At 52.1% G+C, this 13580-nt stretch overlaps 1 protein-coding gene across 4 annotated transcripts in view; it reads right to left on the bottom strand.

Annotated features, from left to right (window-relative positions):
• SMG6 (SMG6 nonsense mediated mRNA decay factor) overlaps window positions 1-13580 on the bottom strand; it is a 196577-nt gene that overhangs the window by 92584 nt on the left and 90413 nt on the right. For all 4 annotated transcript variants that reach the window (XM_043903370.1, XM_043903371.1, XM_043903372.1 and 1 more), the window contains 2 exons: window positions 13368-13484; window positions 11639-11807 (listed from right to left, as the gene is read on the bottom strand). In XM_043903370.1, the coding sequence (XP_043759305.1) occupies window positions 11639-11807; window positions 13368-13484 (286 nt within the window). The remainder of the gene's footprint in view (window positions 1-11638; window positions 11808-13367; window positions 13485-13580) is intronic.

The raw sequence follows: 13580 nt of genomic DNA on the forward strand, positions 1-13580 counted from the left end.
GGACCAGTTCAAGCCGTCTAAGCACTTGTGGGCAGGGACATGCTTGTGGCAAATGCCGTCTATGGCTGGCATCTGCCAGGAAATCTAACCCAAAGAGCTCGGAGACAAAACTGCACCCGTGGCAGTAATCTGGTGGGTGGGTGTGTGTCTATCTCTGCAAAGTTGAAATTGATTAGGGGGACGCTTTTAATACTAACCAGAAAGGAAAAAGAATTTAGAGAATCAGTTGCCTAATGCAGGTCCTGTCACCTTTCCAGACAGTGTGCCTGAGACACTTACTCAAACATTCAAGACAACCAGTGCCTGAGGCGGCTCCCAGAATTCCCCTGCTTCTGTCCAGCCAAGTATATGCCACACAGACAGCAACACCATGCCAATCTCTCCTCCTCCTACACAGCCAGAGGGACCAGACACACCAGGCAACAAGTCACGTGGTTGTTGCCTCCCACCCCAGTCCTCTACAGTGGTTTAGAGAGCTCTTCCTACAGGTAAGGAGGAAAACAATCAAACACACCCAACAAAAACCTCATTCCTGGCCTGCCAAGATCCTCCTGGGAAGGAAAAGCCACCCAAGCATTTCAGCAAGTGAATGACATCAGTACTGTCTCAGCCACCACTCTCCCCCTCTTCTCCCTCACAAGTGGAAGGTAACGTACAGGGTGACCAACTCTTCTGGTTTGCCTGGGACTGTCCCAGTTTTAGCACTGAAAGTACCAAGTCGCCAGAAAACCCTCAGTCTTGGGCAAACTGGGTTGGCTGCTCACCCCTGATCGCGTATCACCAGCTCCTGGTCGAACATGGTAAGAACTCCTGAAAAGGCAAAGTCCGGCTCGCCCCAGTTCAAACTTCAGAGCCAAATTAGAAAAAGGAGGTTCATTTCTCTGATACTGTCATTTGTCAAAACTCTCCTGTGGCTCACATCCCTGCTTTGGTGGGTGGTAAGGATCCTTAGAGCTTTCTTTTTTCGTCTGTATGGGACACAGCTCTAAAAGCCAAACTGTGGTCAGATTCGGGACCCGCCAAGTCTATAGGCCCTGGGCTGTACAGGACTTGGCTTTCTTTTCCAGAAGGCTACCTTAACCAGGTGTCTGGAACAGGCAAGTGCCCTACGGATGCTAAGCTGTACTCTAAAAGGAGTGAGCTGCACAGAATAACAAAGAAAAGCTTTACAATGAGGCTCAAGAGATGGGGTGGCGAGAGGCGAGAAGCAGAAGAAAGCCATAAGAGCGAGCTCCATCCTGGAATCTTCCCAGAGGAGTCACTGCGCATGAGCCACATCTGCCAGGGAGGGGCCTCAGACCTGAGGAAAGTGTTTCTCCCAGAGATGGGGAGCTTTGGGGCGATGGCAGAAGAGAGGGCATTCAAGGGCCATGGCACTGAAGGTGATGCTGGGGGAGGAGAGGGGAGTGGAGGTGTGAGGACTCCTTGCCTGGATCCAGGTGGAAGGAGCCTGCACTGGTTTATTTACTGAAATCGCTGCACGAGGAAAAGGCCATGAAATGAAACATCTTGTTTTCAAGAGTGTCCTGGGAACCAGGCGGAACACAGCTCCATTAATCACACAACGGCACATAATCAACACACGTGTACCGCACAATGACTCGCCTCCCAGGCTTTGCCCAGGAACAAGAATGTGTTTGGGAAGAATCACCGGAGGGGCGAGAGCTTTCTAAAGCCTCTCTCTCTGCACAGACATCGACGACCGGACTCATTCACAAAGCTCCATCTTTTGGCTCGGCTGAGTTTGGCTGTCAGAAATGTTTAAATATGGAAAAAAATAAACAGTTGCAACACGTTTCTGTGCGGAGATCTGCCTGAGCCCCTTTGTGATGTAATGGGAAACGCGGCATTCAGGCTACCAGCTGTAGAATAAACAGAACTTGGAGGGTTAAAAGGAACTGAACTTTCCACGACCCCATCTGCAGAGAAGAAAATAATAAGAGGAATGATGCACTGCCCCACAGCTCTGATAGTTTATCCTCCGGTCCCGGCTGCAGAGACAAGCACCGGATGTGATAGGGCCGCTCAGGGCCGCCTCCGAGGTTAGCGCTGCCCATGGGAGACGCACAGGGAGGCTCTTCCAGCTCCCCGCTTCCTCCCCCTGTGCCCTGCTGGCCACTTGAGCCCACTGCCTGAGTCTGATCCCACAGCAGTGGTGAGCTCCGGCCAACAGGCACTGCTCGGCTGCAGAGCAGCAATTTGGAAAATAAACAGGAAAGACGACAGCGAGAAGGAAGAAGGTGAAAAGTCTCCCAGCTGAATTCTTGGCTTGGGGGCCTTGGTTGGTGCTGTGCAGATCAAGGCTGCTTCAGGAACTACTTGGGGGCAGGGGGAGGTGGTGGTGGTGTGGGCAGCGGCATCTCATGCCAGGGAGAGGCGGCAGAAAATTACCCATGGCTGCCACAATGGGAGGCCCCACATCCCTCTCTCGTTCTCCCACCCCTACCATCTTGGATCCAAGATGAAGAAATATGTGGTACCATGTGGTTCTCATTACCATGCTCCCTGTCCCTAAGGCTCAGATAAACCAAAACGGACTCCTCCCAGAGACTGCTGGCCACCATGAGGGACCCCTGCCCACATCTGCCTTTCGCCCATTACCACCCACCTTGTGCCCAAACCTGGAGACTCACTGCAGAAATGCAGTGGATGGGAGTTCCAACCCTAGTATTGATTTGTAAACAGCAGCTGATGCCAAAAGACAAAGCAAGTGTCCTGAGTTCCCAACCCCGAAATGTCAAGGGGCCCAAGGGGCCAAGCTAGACTGAGCTGAACCAAGGGAACAAATACACAAAATGCTCCGAGGAAAGGTCATTTCTGTCTGGATCCCTCCAGACGGGTGTACGAGTCTAGTGGCTACTTTCTTCTGGTATCGCAGTGGGGCTGCTCCAGATCACTTCATAGCTCATTGATAGTCCTCTCCTTCCTCACTGAGCCCCATAAACACAACAACTGATCAGGTGCCCATGGACCATACGGTGACTCCCCACAGAGGGTGGGGGAGAAGGGAGTGTCAGGAAACTAATACTAAAAGGAAGAAGTACTTTGAAAAACTAGGTGAGATGTCTGAACTCAAACTTAAGATGTCTGCAAGGGGATGAGGTAATTCCTGGAACCTGGGCAACGTCACCTCAGCTTACCCTGATCGGGCCTCTGGGCTGAGAGGTCAGTCCCGTGGGTGAACACAGAGCTTCCTGTCTGAGTAGAAGGGGAAAAGTTAGCCTTTTCCTGCTCTAGTCTTTATCCCAGCTGGGAGTGCCTTCCAACCTTCACCCCACTGCAGCCCTTGAATGCTAGGGATTCAAGGTTGGCCCGGGCCAAGGGGCCCGATGTCCAATTCTGGTGGCTGTGAGGAACTTTACACTGCTCCCACTCTTCTAGAAAAGCTTAGGAAATGACTCCCCAGGAGAGTTTCCAGACATGCTCAAGGCACCAGTGGTTCTAAATGGACCCTTCTAGGGCGCTATCTGCTTGGGCAAATCCCTCTGGTTTGTTCTGGTCCCAGCTCATATTTGGGGAAAGCTCCCAGAGTCCAAAAAAAATCTTCCCCCCAAACAGACACAAGGCAGCCAGAGAACATGAAACTGCATGTGAGTCTGTTTATGGCTTTCAGAATGGCGGCAAGGGAGCCTCTCAGGCAACTGTGATGTGACTGGTGAGCAGGGATCGGCGGCTGCAGGGTGACCCAGTGGTCCAACCCCGCAGAACATGCCACACACCGGGAAAGCAGACCTCTGGCTGGAATCTGCACACCAGATCCTAGCTTGGGACCGACCAGCAGTGGCTAGTTAGAGGTATGCACTCAGGACCAAGGGTTGCTCACTTCCCTACAGACAGGCATTCACTTACTCCACCAGGAAAGGAAAAAAATAAGAGTTAATTTACTTTTTATTGCCTCAGAATTCCAAGGTTTAATGTAGCTGTCAGTTTGAGTGCGGTGCAGCTGCCGGCCGATACAATGCAGCCCAGGCCAGCCCAGGTGACTAGGGAAACACATTTCACAGAAATGAACCAATGCACACTCTTGGCCGGTTGTTTGGGGGGATATTGACTCGGGGAATCAGATTAACCCTTCGGGCTGGGGTTAGTTCTGCAAATAGCATTTGAAAAGCAGCTTCGGTACAAGGAACCAAGAAGCCCTGATCTCAGGTGGACCAGTGGGTTTCTGGTTTCTTCAATTTTGGCATTTCCTCATACGACATGCCACTCAACTACAATGAGCTCAGAAGATTCAGGTGTGAGATGTGCGAGGCAAGTTATACCACAGAGATCTATCAAGCTCCTTCCTAAACTTCAGAAAGGAAGGCAGATCTGCTGGTTTTATAGGGAGCAGGTCAGGTATGAACTTTTCTAACTCCACCCGAGGCCAGGACGACAGTTCAGAGAATGGAGGATGAAGGCCCCACTGGGGCTCAGGCCATCCTTCTGGCAAGTCTGAGGAGGACTGAGCCCTCACACACCCCTTCATATTTTTACTGGGGGAACAGGCTGACTGGTGATTAATATCAAGTACAATGACCCCATGTTACAAGCCTGCAGGGGCCTGTGGAGGTGGCCATTTCCTGTGTAATACCAGCTTGTTTAAACACTAACATTCAAACGCCACAGCTGCAGAACAAACCCGGAAAGAGCTGAGTGAGAAGAAGCCCTGCATTGTGTTTTGGAGCTATGGAAGATCAGAGAAGCAATACAGATGGGAAACGAGTTGGGTCTTCGGTTCCTGGGGTGAGGAGCTCTGGAAACATGGCTAAGATGGCACAGAAGCCAGGCACAAGAAAACTGAAAAAGAGATGGTCTGTGGACTATAGCCACAAAGGGGAAAGACTAAAGGCCACAGCAAGAGAAATGCTCTTAAGATATGTTATATCCTCTTTTTAAAACTTGTTTGCTGACGGACCATTGTATTCTAGCCCACAACCCTCCACGCGGGGTTCCAAGCCCCACGGGAGCCCTGCAGGACACCCCCCCCACCCACCCAACTGGAGGAAATGAGCAGGTAATAGCAGAAATGGACCTGAATGCAACAGTCTGGTAGAGTCAAAAGAACAGTACCTGGGCTTGAAATAGCTCGGTAAGCCCCTTGGAAAGCCAACTCTGTTCTCAGTGGGCTGAGGCTCCGGTTCTGGTCTCAGGCTAGGCAGCTCGGCAGGATGAGGCAGACCCTGGGAGGGGGTGGGGGAGATCTATACAGCTCTCTCTGAGACTCGGGAACCACAGTGTATCTTCCAGATGCCACCATGATATAAACAGGAGACAACGTTATCAGGGCTCTCACTGCTCTAGGAGTTAAGACATGGGCGGCCAGATACCATCCTCTGAGAACGTCACTGTTTATTAGGTGACCACTGAGAACTACGAGACTCAGTTAAAGAAGATCCTTTCTGCCTTTCTAATTCACACAAACAAGTCAACCTGGGCCCTTGGAAGAGTGCCCGCTGAAATTAATTCTGCCCAATAGGGCAAAATCAATCTGCAGCCCAGTCACCCTGCACTTCTCTGAGAACATAAACTTCATGTTCTCAGCAGTGCAGCTGGAGCCCTATGGCCAACAGCAGGTCACGGTAACCTCATTCCAGGATTTCTCAAGTACCTCTCCTGTGCCTCCCTCAACCTCTCTCTAGGTCAGCGCCTTATTCGACTTCAGTTCTCCCAAGCTACGCTCAAACGTATGGCCTCGGTCGCATGACGATGGTGTGTTAAACCCATCAGCACTGTGTTTGGGAAAGAGTGGTCCCCAGGGGACCTCGACATCTCCACGGCCTGAGTGGATTCCTCGGTGGCCTCCCTGGTGCGGATTCTCACGGTTCCGGCCTCTCTGAATTCTGAGCTGTAACCACTCCAACACGTCTTCTCAGTTTAGCACACACTGGACCCAAATAACCTCAGCCTGGAGCTGGAAAGTACTCTCCCGGGGTCAGCGGCTGTACCCTGCTGGGGTCAGACTGGAGCCTTGGGCCAACACCCCTTCCTCTCACAAGAAGTCCTGAGGGAGGAGGTGGGGGGCGGGGGACGGCGGCTCCTGCCGTGGGAGAGATCACGTGTGCCCCACACTCAGCACTTGGAGGAAGAGGAACCCCCTGGTGCCAGGCTAGAGTGCTGACGCCCCAACCCGGAGCCAGGGAGACTGGGTGGGGAGCCAGGGTAGCAAAGGGGCTTCCCACAGTCACCACCACTTCCTTCAGGGAAGTGCTGATGGACTAGTACTTAGTGACCTCCTAAAATGCCCTTCTGGGAAGACGTATTAAGCGTCCTTGAAGGGGTGCCGACTAGGCTTGGGATTAGTTCTTACTTTAGAGCTGCCCTATGAGGGTGAGCGAACAAGCTTCTTTTTAACTCAGGAATGTCTATCTCGTCTACAGGGTCAGCACAGGCGGGCTCCCTGCGGAAATTAGCTTACTGCACGCTCCCTCCATGTCCCCACGTCTCCCGAGGTGATGGCACCTCAGGGGGCTCCCTCCAGGTCATTTCCAGCATGCTCTGTAGACTACACAAGACAAGCCATGGAAAAGCAGCAAGTCCAGGAATTTCTGGAGGTTTTTTTTTTTTTTAACAGTACTCCAATCCAACAGTGTGATAAATGCATCCGAGCTACAATTAGGAAGATATATAGCATCAGAATGCGAAGGTCTGGGCAGCCTGGTGAAGCGCGGGCTCTCCAGAGCCCCGGCTATGTTTCCCATTATGTAACCCTGGTCATGGGCAGACAGCCAGACTCCAAATGAAAAAGAGACTCTGGCTTGGCACCGGTTCTATTTTCCTATCCTCATTCGGGGTCAGCGCAGTGTCATACAGCTGCAGAGAAAGCTCCGGGGATTAAACCTGGGAAAGCCTCCAAGACCAGGACCTGGGTTCAAGTACCAGCTGAAAGCAATAAACCAACTGCCACAGCTGGGCTAGGTTTGGATGTTCTCAAAGTCCCCTGACTCTTTCACTTACTGAGAACTAGAGATCAAGATGAGGGAAGATTTGGCTTTGGCGGAGCCTCTGAAATGAGGTAGGTTGTCCCACTGCCCTCGCCTTGCCAAAGGTCCTGGGATGCAAGGGGGCTACGTGTGGGCTCGCGGAAGCCCGTCACTCTGCTCCTCTCCACCACCTGACGTTCACAATGGCCTCATGCTCCCTGGGCATGAGAGTCGGGAGTGGCTGCCCCTCCCCTCTCACGAAAGCCCTGGCACAGAATCTGTGCTCCCCACTCCTCCTCCAACCCCCAACATGTGAATGGCCCCTCCAAACACTGTGATCTGTTCTAAACAGACCAAAGCACTCTACACTGCCTTTTACAGTGGCTCAAGGCAACTTTCCACACCCTGCTACAATCCTCCATACCCAAATCTTGGGTACAAAGCCATCCCATTACAACTCCTAACAGACACGAATGGGAAGTCAACGTGCACACGTGCCAACGCCAGCCTACCAAGTGCCGCTGTGTGCAGAGGCACAGATGGCTCTGAAGCCCTGCCCCTGTCACTCGGCAGCGTCGGGGAAGTCCTGTCACCATCAGGACGAGTGCTCCATGTGTGCCCAAGTGGCTCCTGCGAGGAACAGTCAACGTGACCAGAAAGAGGAGGAATATGGGCCAGGAGGAGAGAACCAGGGAGACCTCATGATGTGGTTTAGAATTCCCCTGAGAAGGTGGAGGATGCTTCGCAGTGACTGACTGTGCAAGGAACGATGGTAACACAATGAAAGGCAGAAGGGGAATGAAGGAACAAGATTAATCAAGGGTCCAAATGTGTGAAGGAGACAATGTGGGAGTAGGCATTTCTGGAGGAGAAGAAAACTGAAGCATAGGCTTTCTGGTCACCTTAGTTTAGGATCAATGAGGAATCTGACTTTGCAGAAAACATATGCAGGCACAGACTAATGAAAATACACAAAGGAGAGGTGTTAGGTGGAAGCGATTTCGTTCCTACTCTCTTGAGAACATTCCCAGACCTTCCAAAGTCAAGAGCAGCATAGGGACCTAGTGTGTCAGAGGGTTGGATTTCTGTTCTGACATCTACAGAACTATCTGGAGTATGTTATTCCTCACAGCCTTAAAAGAAAAAGGTTCCACAGTATGGAAGATCGGTGGATGGGAGATGTCATTTTGTAACCTAGAGAAGAACCACCAGACCCTGCCAATCCCTCAACTATAGCATCCATTCAGTGAGTGTTAGGCAGTTTACATGAGAAACCAGAAAGAAGGGAGATAAATTCTTACTCCACTTTTCCACAGCTTGGATCTGAAGGCTATGAGGTGGGGTGATGGTCAGACCAGGTCTGCTTCGTCCAGTGGCACCAGCCCTCAAACCACTGTACCTTGTGGTCAGGCCCCGGGATGGCAGGGCCCCTCCTCTATGCTTAAACTTGCATTCCAAAGACAACCAGCCGCTGATTCTGACTGCAAAGGCAGACAGTGCAGGAAGGACTCTATTCTCTACCACACTGACTTTTCCAGCCTAGTCTGTACCCATCAAAGAGTAAGTTAACAGCTATAGGAACTTGTTTACTAAGCCATCAGATTCACATTATTTGGTCAGATTTGCTATCCCTGTGAAGGAAAGTCTGGAAAGACTGAGCAAATTTGATTGACATGTCCCAGCCCCCTCTGCCTCTCTGTGGCCTTGGAGGTGAAGGCCAGTTGGGGGTGGATGTAGCCTGGACCACGTGCCCGGCTGCAGACTGAGCCCTTGCCCAAAGATGGGCAGCAGCTCGCATGAGCCGGCAACGGTCCATTTGCTCCAGCATCCACAGAGAAAACAGACTCAGCACCTCGAGCAAATGAGGCCCAGCACTTCCTGTGTGAGCTTTCCATTTCCTCGGCCAAACAAAAGCCAAGAGGGTGGGAGAGGGAGGGGGGGTGAAGGGAGACAGGTCGCAGCAGAGAGGTTAGCCAGCCTGATGGCCAGGATATGGGGAAACAACCTGGGTGGACCACACCTAAGGCTGTGTGGTGGAGTGACCCAGGGAAGGCCCGAGCTCCAGGAGCAGATAGTCTGCCTCCCCCCAGGCCAAGGGAAAGTGAGGAAGACACTGTGACCCCTGCACATGCTCAGAAGCAGTGGCTGGAGATACTTGGTGAGCAAGAGTCCCTCCTTGTCAATTTCTTTCCAGAACTGCAAACTGCCTAGTCGGCACTGCAGATTAATGGCCTGAAAAGTCAGAGGCTGACATGTTAACCCTTCAGGGATCACTGCTGAGAACTGGCTGCCCCAAGCCAGATCAGCCTGTTCCTTTGTGTGTCCACAGCTGACCAGCTCAGGGTTCAACTCTGGCTCACGGGTCCTCAGCCTGGAGTGCATCCTGGAAACTTAAAGAGGGGTCACAGGAAAGATGCAGAGATTTGTTTGGTGCTGTGAGCGTCACCCACAGGGTTACAGAGCCAGAGTTGGGGGGTCCTGGGGAGGGCGGGCTGAATGGTCCAGGGGTGGCTTCCTGGGGTGAGGAGCAAGGGAGAAATATGAGGAAGGAAAGGCAAGAAAGAATCAGGCTCCACAGTCCACACGGAAAGGTCAGTTAACTGCTGGCCAGAAACCTCTGCTGCAGAAACCTGTGTGTGTCACCTAGAAGCCTGGAGACTCCCATGGCATGGCTGGCCCACAGCCCAGAGAAGCACCCCTGCCCACTGCCTAGAAATGTAATGTACCATCCCAGCCATCCATCTTCCTCCTTCCAGTACTCTCCCCCTCCCAGGGAAGAGCACTAGACAAGAATGAGAAGACAGTGAGCATGGATGCTTGCTCCCGAACACACACGTATATGCCCAACACAGAGCCTGAAAGAACTGTGAATGTACTACGCCTGCCAGAGACCACAATACAGCCGATGGCAGAGGGAGGGATGGGAGGAGGGGAGAAAGGGAGACAGAAAGGTCAGACAGAGAGACATGCCGAGGGAGAGACCAAGATAGGAAAAGTGAAAGAATAAGGGAGAGAGATGGACAGTCAACAGAGCTGACCAGAAACAGGCGCCTGGGTGCACACACATTAGGATGCTCTTAGGCAAACACAAACACACACATACACGGTGACCCGAACACACAGAAGAACAAGATGCATAGGAACATGGATATAGGGCAGGAGCCGGCAAACCTTCTCTGTAACGGGACAGACGGTTTAAGTGCTGTTGGTTCTGCAGCCCGTATGGTCTCTGTCACAACTGCTCAGCCCTATTACTGCAGTGCAAGAGCAGCCGTGGATAGCGGGTAAACAAACAAGCATGGCTGTATTCCAATAAAGCTTTATGGACCCTGAAAAGGGGCTTTCATATACTTTCTGCAAGTCGTGAAGTCTCATACTTTTGATCTTTCTCTCAACCATTTAAAAATGTAAACCATTCTTAGCTCACGGGCCACAGCTTACTGACCCCTGATACAGACACACACAAACAGCAGGGAGGGAGGCAGGAGAAGAGGCAGGCGGGAACAAGCTGAGACAGGCAGGAGGAACAGACAGAGGCAGGTGGATGGACACAGGAAGACCCACATATAGAGAAAACTACCCCCCACCCCCAACAGAGAGACCTAAACTGACACACAGGGACACAGGCAGGCCAGGGCACAGACGCTCAGGAACGTATACAAACACTCCCACGGGACACAGCCCCATAGAGAGAGACACGGGCAGGACCAAAGCAGAGATGGACTGACATGCGCCCAGACGTATATATGAACACAGAGACATGGTGTCACACACACAGTCAAACAGATTGCTCATGGGGGACACAGGAACCCTGCAGAGACCCACACATGAAGACAGAGACCCAGACACCAATGTGGACACAGCACGTGGACACACACACATGCACAGACATGGAAAGGCACACCAAAAGAGCCTTTGATAGACAACCCCCCCCCACACACACATTAATACAAAACAACCCTCACCATCAGACACACACAATCAGACCCAAACAGGCACACACAGAGCTACAACTCGCACACTGCTACGAACCCGAGAAATCGCTCTATATGGCTGCGCAACAACATGAATGCACTGTAGACTTAAAAATGGTTAAGATGGCAAACTGTCGTATATATTTTTTACCGCAATTTTTATAACAGAGAGAAAAAAGTCGTATGGACACACAAAGAGATCTACATAGACACACCCAGCAGACACACATTTTCCCCACACCAACATCCAGAGACAGGGAGACAAGGTGGGATGTGCTGTGGGGGATGGGGATGAAGTGAGTGGGAAAGCGATGTATGCTCTCACCTCCAACATACACCACAGCATCATGAGAGGGAGGCGGGGAGACAGAGTGTGCAGGGCAGCATGAGAAGCGGCAAGGGCCTGAGAGATGCACGGCGATGGACGAAAAGGGAGAGAAGGAGAGGGTCTCACACAATGAAACCCACCCAGACCTGGGAGGCAGCTGCAGAGACGGTGAGCATGAGCAGTGCACAGTGAAAACTCGCAAGATCAAGGGCAAGGGCAAGGAGCTCAACAGAGCAAGCCATGACGTGAGAGAGAGAGACTGAGAGGAGGAGGAGGAATGGACCAGGGAGCAGGCAGAAACCACCTGACACCTCAGGGGCCCTGGGAGGTGTTCACGGAAGGAGAACACCCAAGTTCCAATGGAGAGGGGAGACACAGGTCAGCAGGCCACAGGAGGGGGGCTGTGGGAACACGGGCGGGCAGGGCTGACTCACTGTGAGGGCAGGTCCAGGGAGGTGGGCGGAGGGTTCCAGGTGTCTGGGTAGCCGAGCATCCAGTCTGACCAGACCTTCACACTGGGGAGCAGTTCCTTCAGGTCCGGGACAAAGGAGGACACCTTGATGTCATCTTGATCCTCCTCCCCCTCAGAAGAGGACAGCTGAGCTGCAGAGGCAAAGGGTAAGAGCTGGGCCTAGATCTGCAGTGGCCCCGTGTGCGGCCTGGGGCGCTGGGATGGCAGCCAGCTCCCAGGGAAGGGAGACCACGTCCACAGGACAGCTGGGCCCAGAAGCAAAGGACAAGTGCCAGCACCTAAGAGGATTCTGAAAAGCAGGACAAAGAGAGAACCAGGGCACTGGGTCTGCCCTGCACACAGCTGCCTGTGCTCCCCCTGTGGCCTGGGGACAGGGTCGCCACCCTGGCCTCCAGCCTCCCACCCACACCCACTCTGGCCTTCCTTCAGCACAGCACTGACATGGCACCAGCGTTCCTGCTCAAATGAACAACCCGAATTTGATGGTAAGGAAGTATCAGAGAAACCCAAACAGTGGGGTGGTCTACAAGATAAATGTCCTGCACACTTCAAAACTGTCAGGAGCACGAAGAACAAAGGAACACTCAGAAATCATCCATGTTGAAGGAGACTATAAAGAGTCTTGACATCTAAATGCAACATCTGATCCTAGAGTGGATCCTAGACCAGAAAGAAATATTTTTTTAGGACAACTGATACAAACTCAGTAAGGTCTGTAGAGTCAATAATAGTACTGTATCAACGCTGGCTTCCTGACTGTGATAACAGTACTGTCATGTAAGAGAACATCCTTGAGACTAGGAAATACACAGTCAAGTATCTGGTGTGGGAAGGGGCAGGGCAGGGAAGCTACCATGTCTGCAACTTACAATCAAATGGTTCACAAAGAAAATAATATGTATATGTGTGTGTATGGAAAGAGAGATAACTTAAAGCAAGTGTGGTAAAATGTTAACAATTAGGGAGTCTGGGTGAGGGGTAAGTAAGAGAGTATTATTTCCGAAACTTTTCTGTAAATTTCAGATTCTCTCCAATTAACCTCCCTCCCTCTAAATAGGCGGCCCCAGTGGCTAAAGGCACTCCCATAAGGCTGATGTGGCTGGGGAACAACAGAGGGGCCTCACTACACATCACAACTGATCCAGAAGCTGGAGGGAAGGTGTACCCTTCAGCCCTGCCTTACACGGCCCAGAAGTCAGACTTGGAATTCTAAGGGCAGACTTAAAGGACATGGGGACACTGCTCAAAGCAAGGGCTAGAAAGAACCCCTGATCTGGTCCAGTAAGTCTCCTGCAGATGGTTGGTCCACGGCAGTTATGGCCCCTACCAGGTACCAAACAAAGAGGGACATACAGAAAGAGGGGGAAACCAAAACATCAATTATGAACATCAAGGAAAACTCATTTTTCAAGGTGCGTGAACACATAGCAGTTCAGAGGTACAGTGAAAATCCTGTTGAAAGAGAAGAGAGACAGAGGATGAAAGAAGTCTCCTCTCCTTTCCACAAAACGGAAGGAGGGCCAGAGAGGAAGTGGGACTAGCCAGGTAGGCAAAAGGAAGAGGGCACGCTGGCAAGAGGGAGCCCGGAGTAGAGGGAGAAGACACAGAGAATGCAGCGTGGCCTCCTGAGTGTGTCTGGACAGGACCCAGGAGCTGGCAGGTCCACCAGCCAGGGGCCCGCGTCTGCTTACCTTTGGCCGACTCCTTCAGTAAGTAGGTGCAGCGTCGCACCAGGAGAGAAAACATGGCCAGGCCCAGGGCTGCAGCCTGCTCCTGGATCACAGAGCGACACTCCTCCGAGAAGCAGTCTGGGGAGGGGAAAGGCAAGTCCATCAGTGTCCTGGGGGCTCAGGGCTCTTCTCCCCACCTCATCAGGCGGAAGTCCTTGGTCGTGTCACTGAGTT

The sequence above is a fragment of the Cervus elaphus genome, chromosome 5, assembly GCF_910594005.1.
Source record: "Cervus elaphus chromosome 5, mCerEla1.1, whole genome shotgun sequence".
Lineage (NCBI taxonomy): Eukaryota > Metazoa > Chordata > Mammalia > Artiodactyla > Cervidae > Cervus > Cervus elaphus.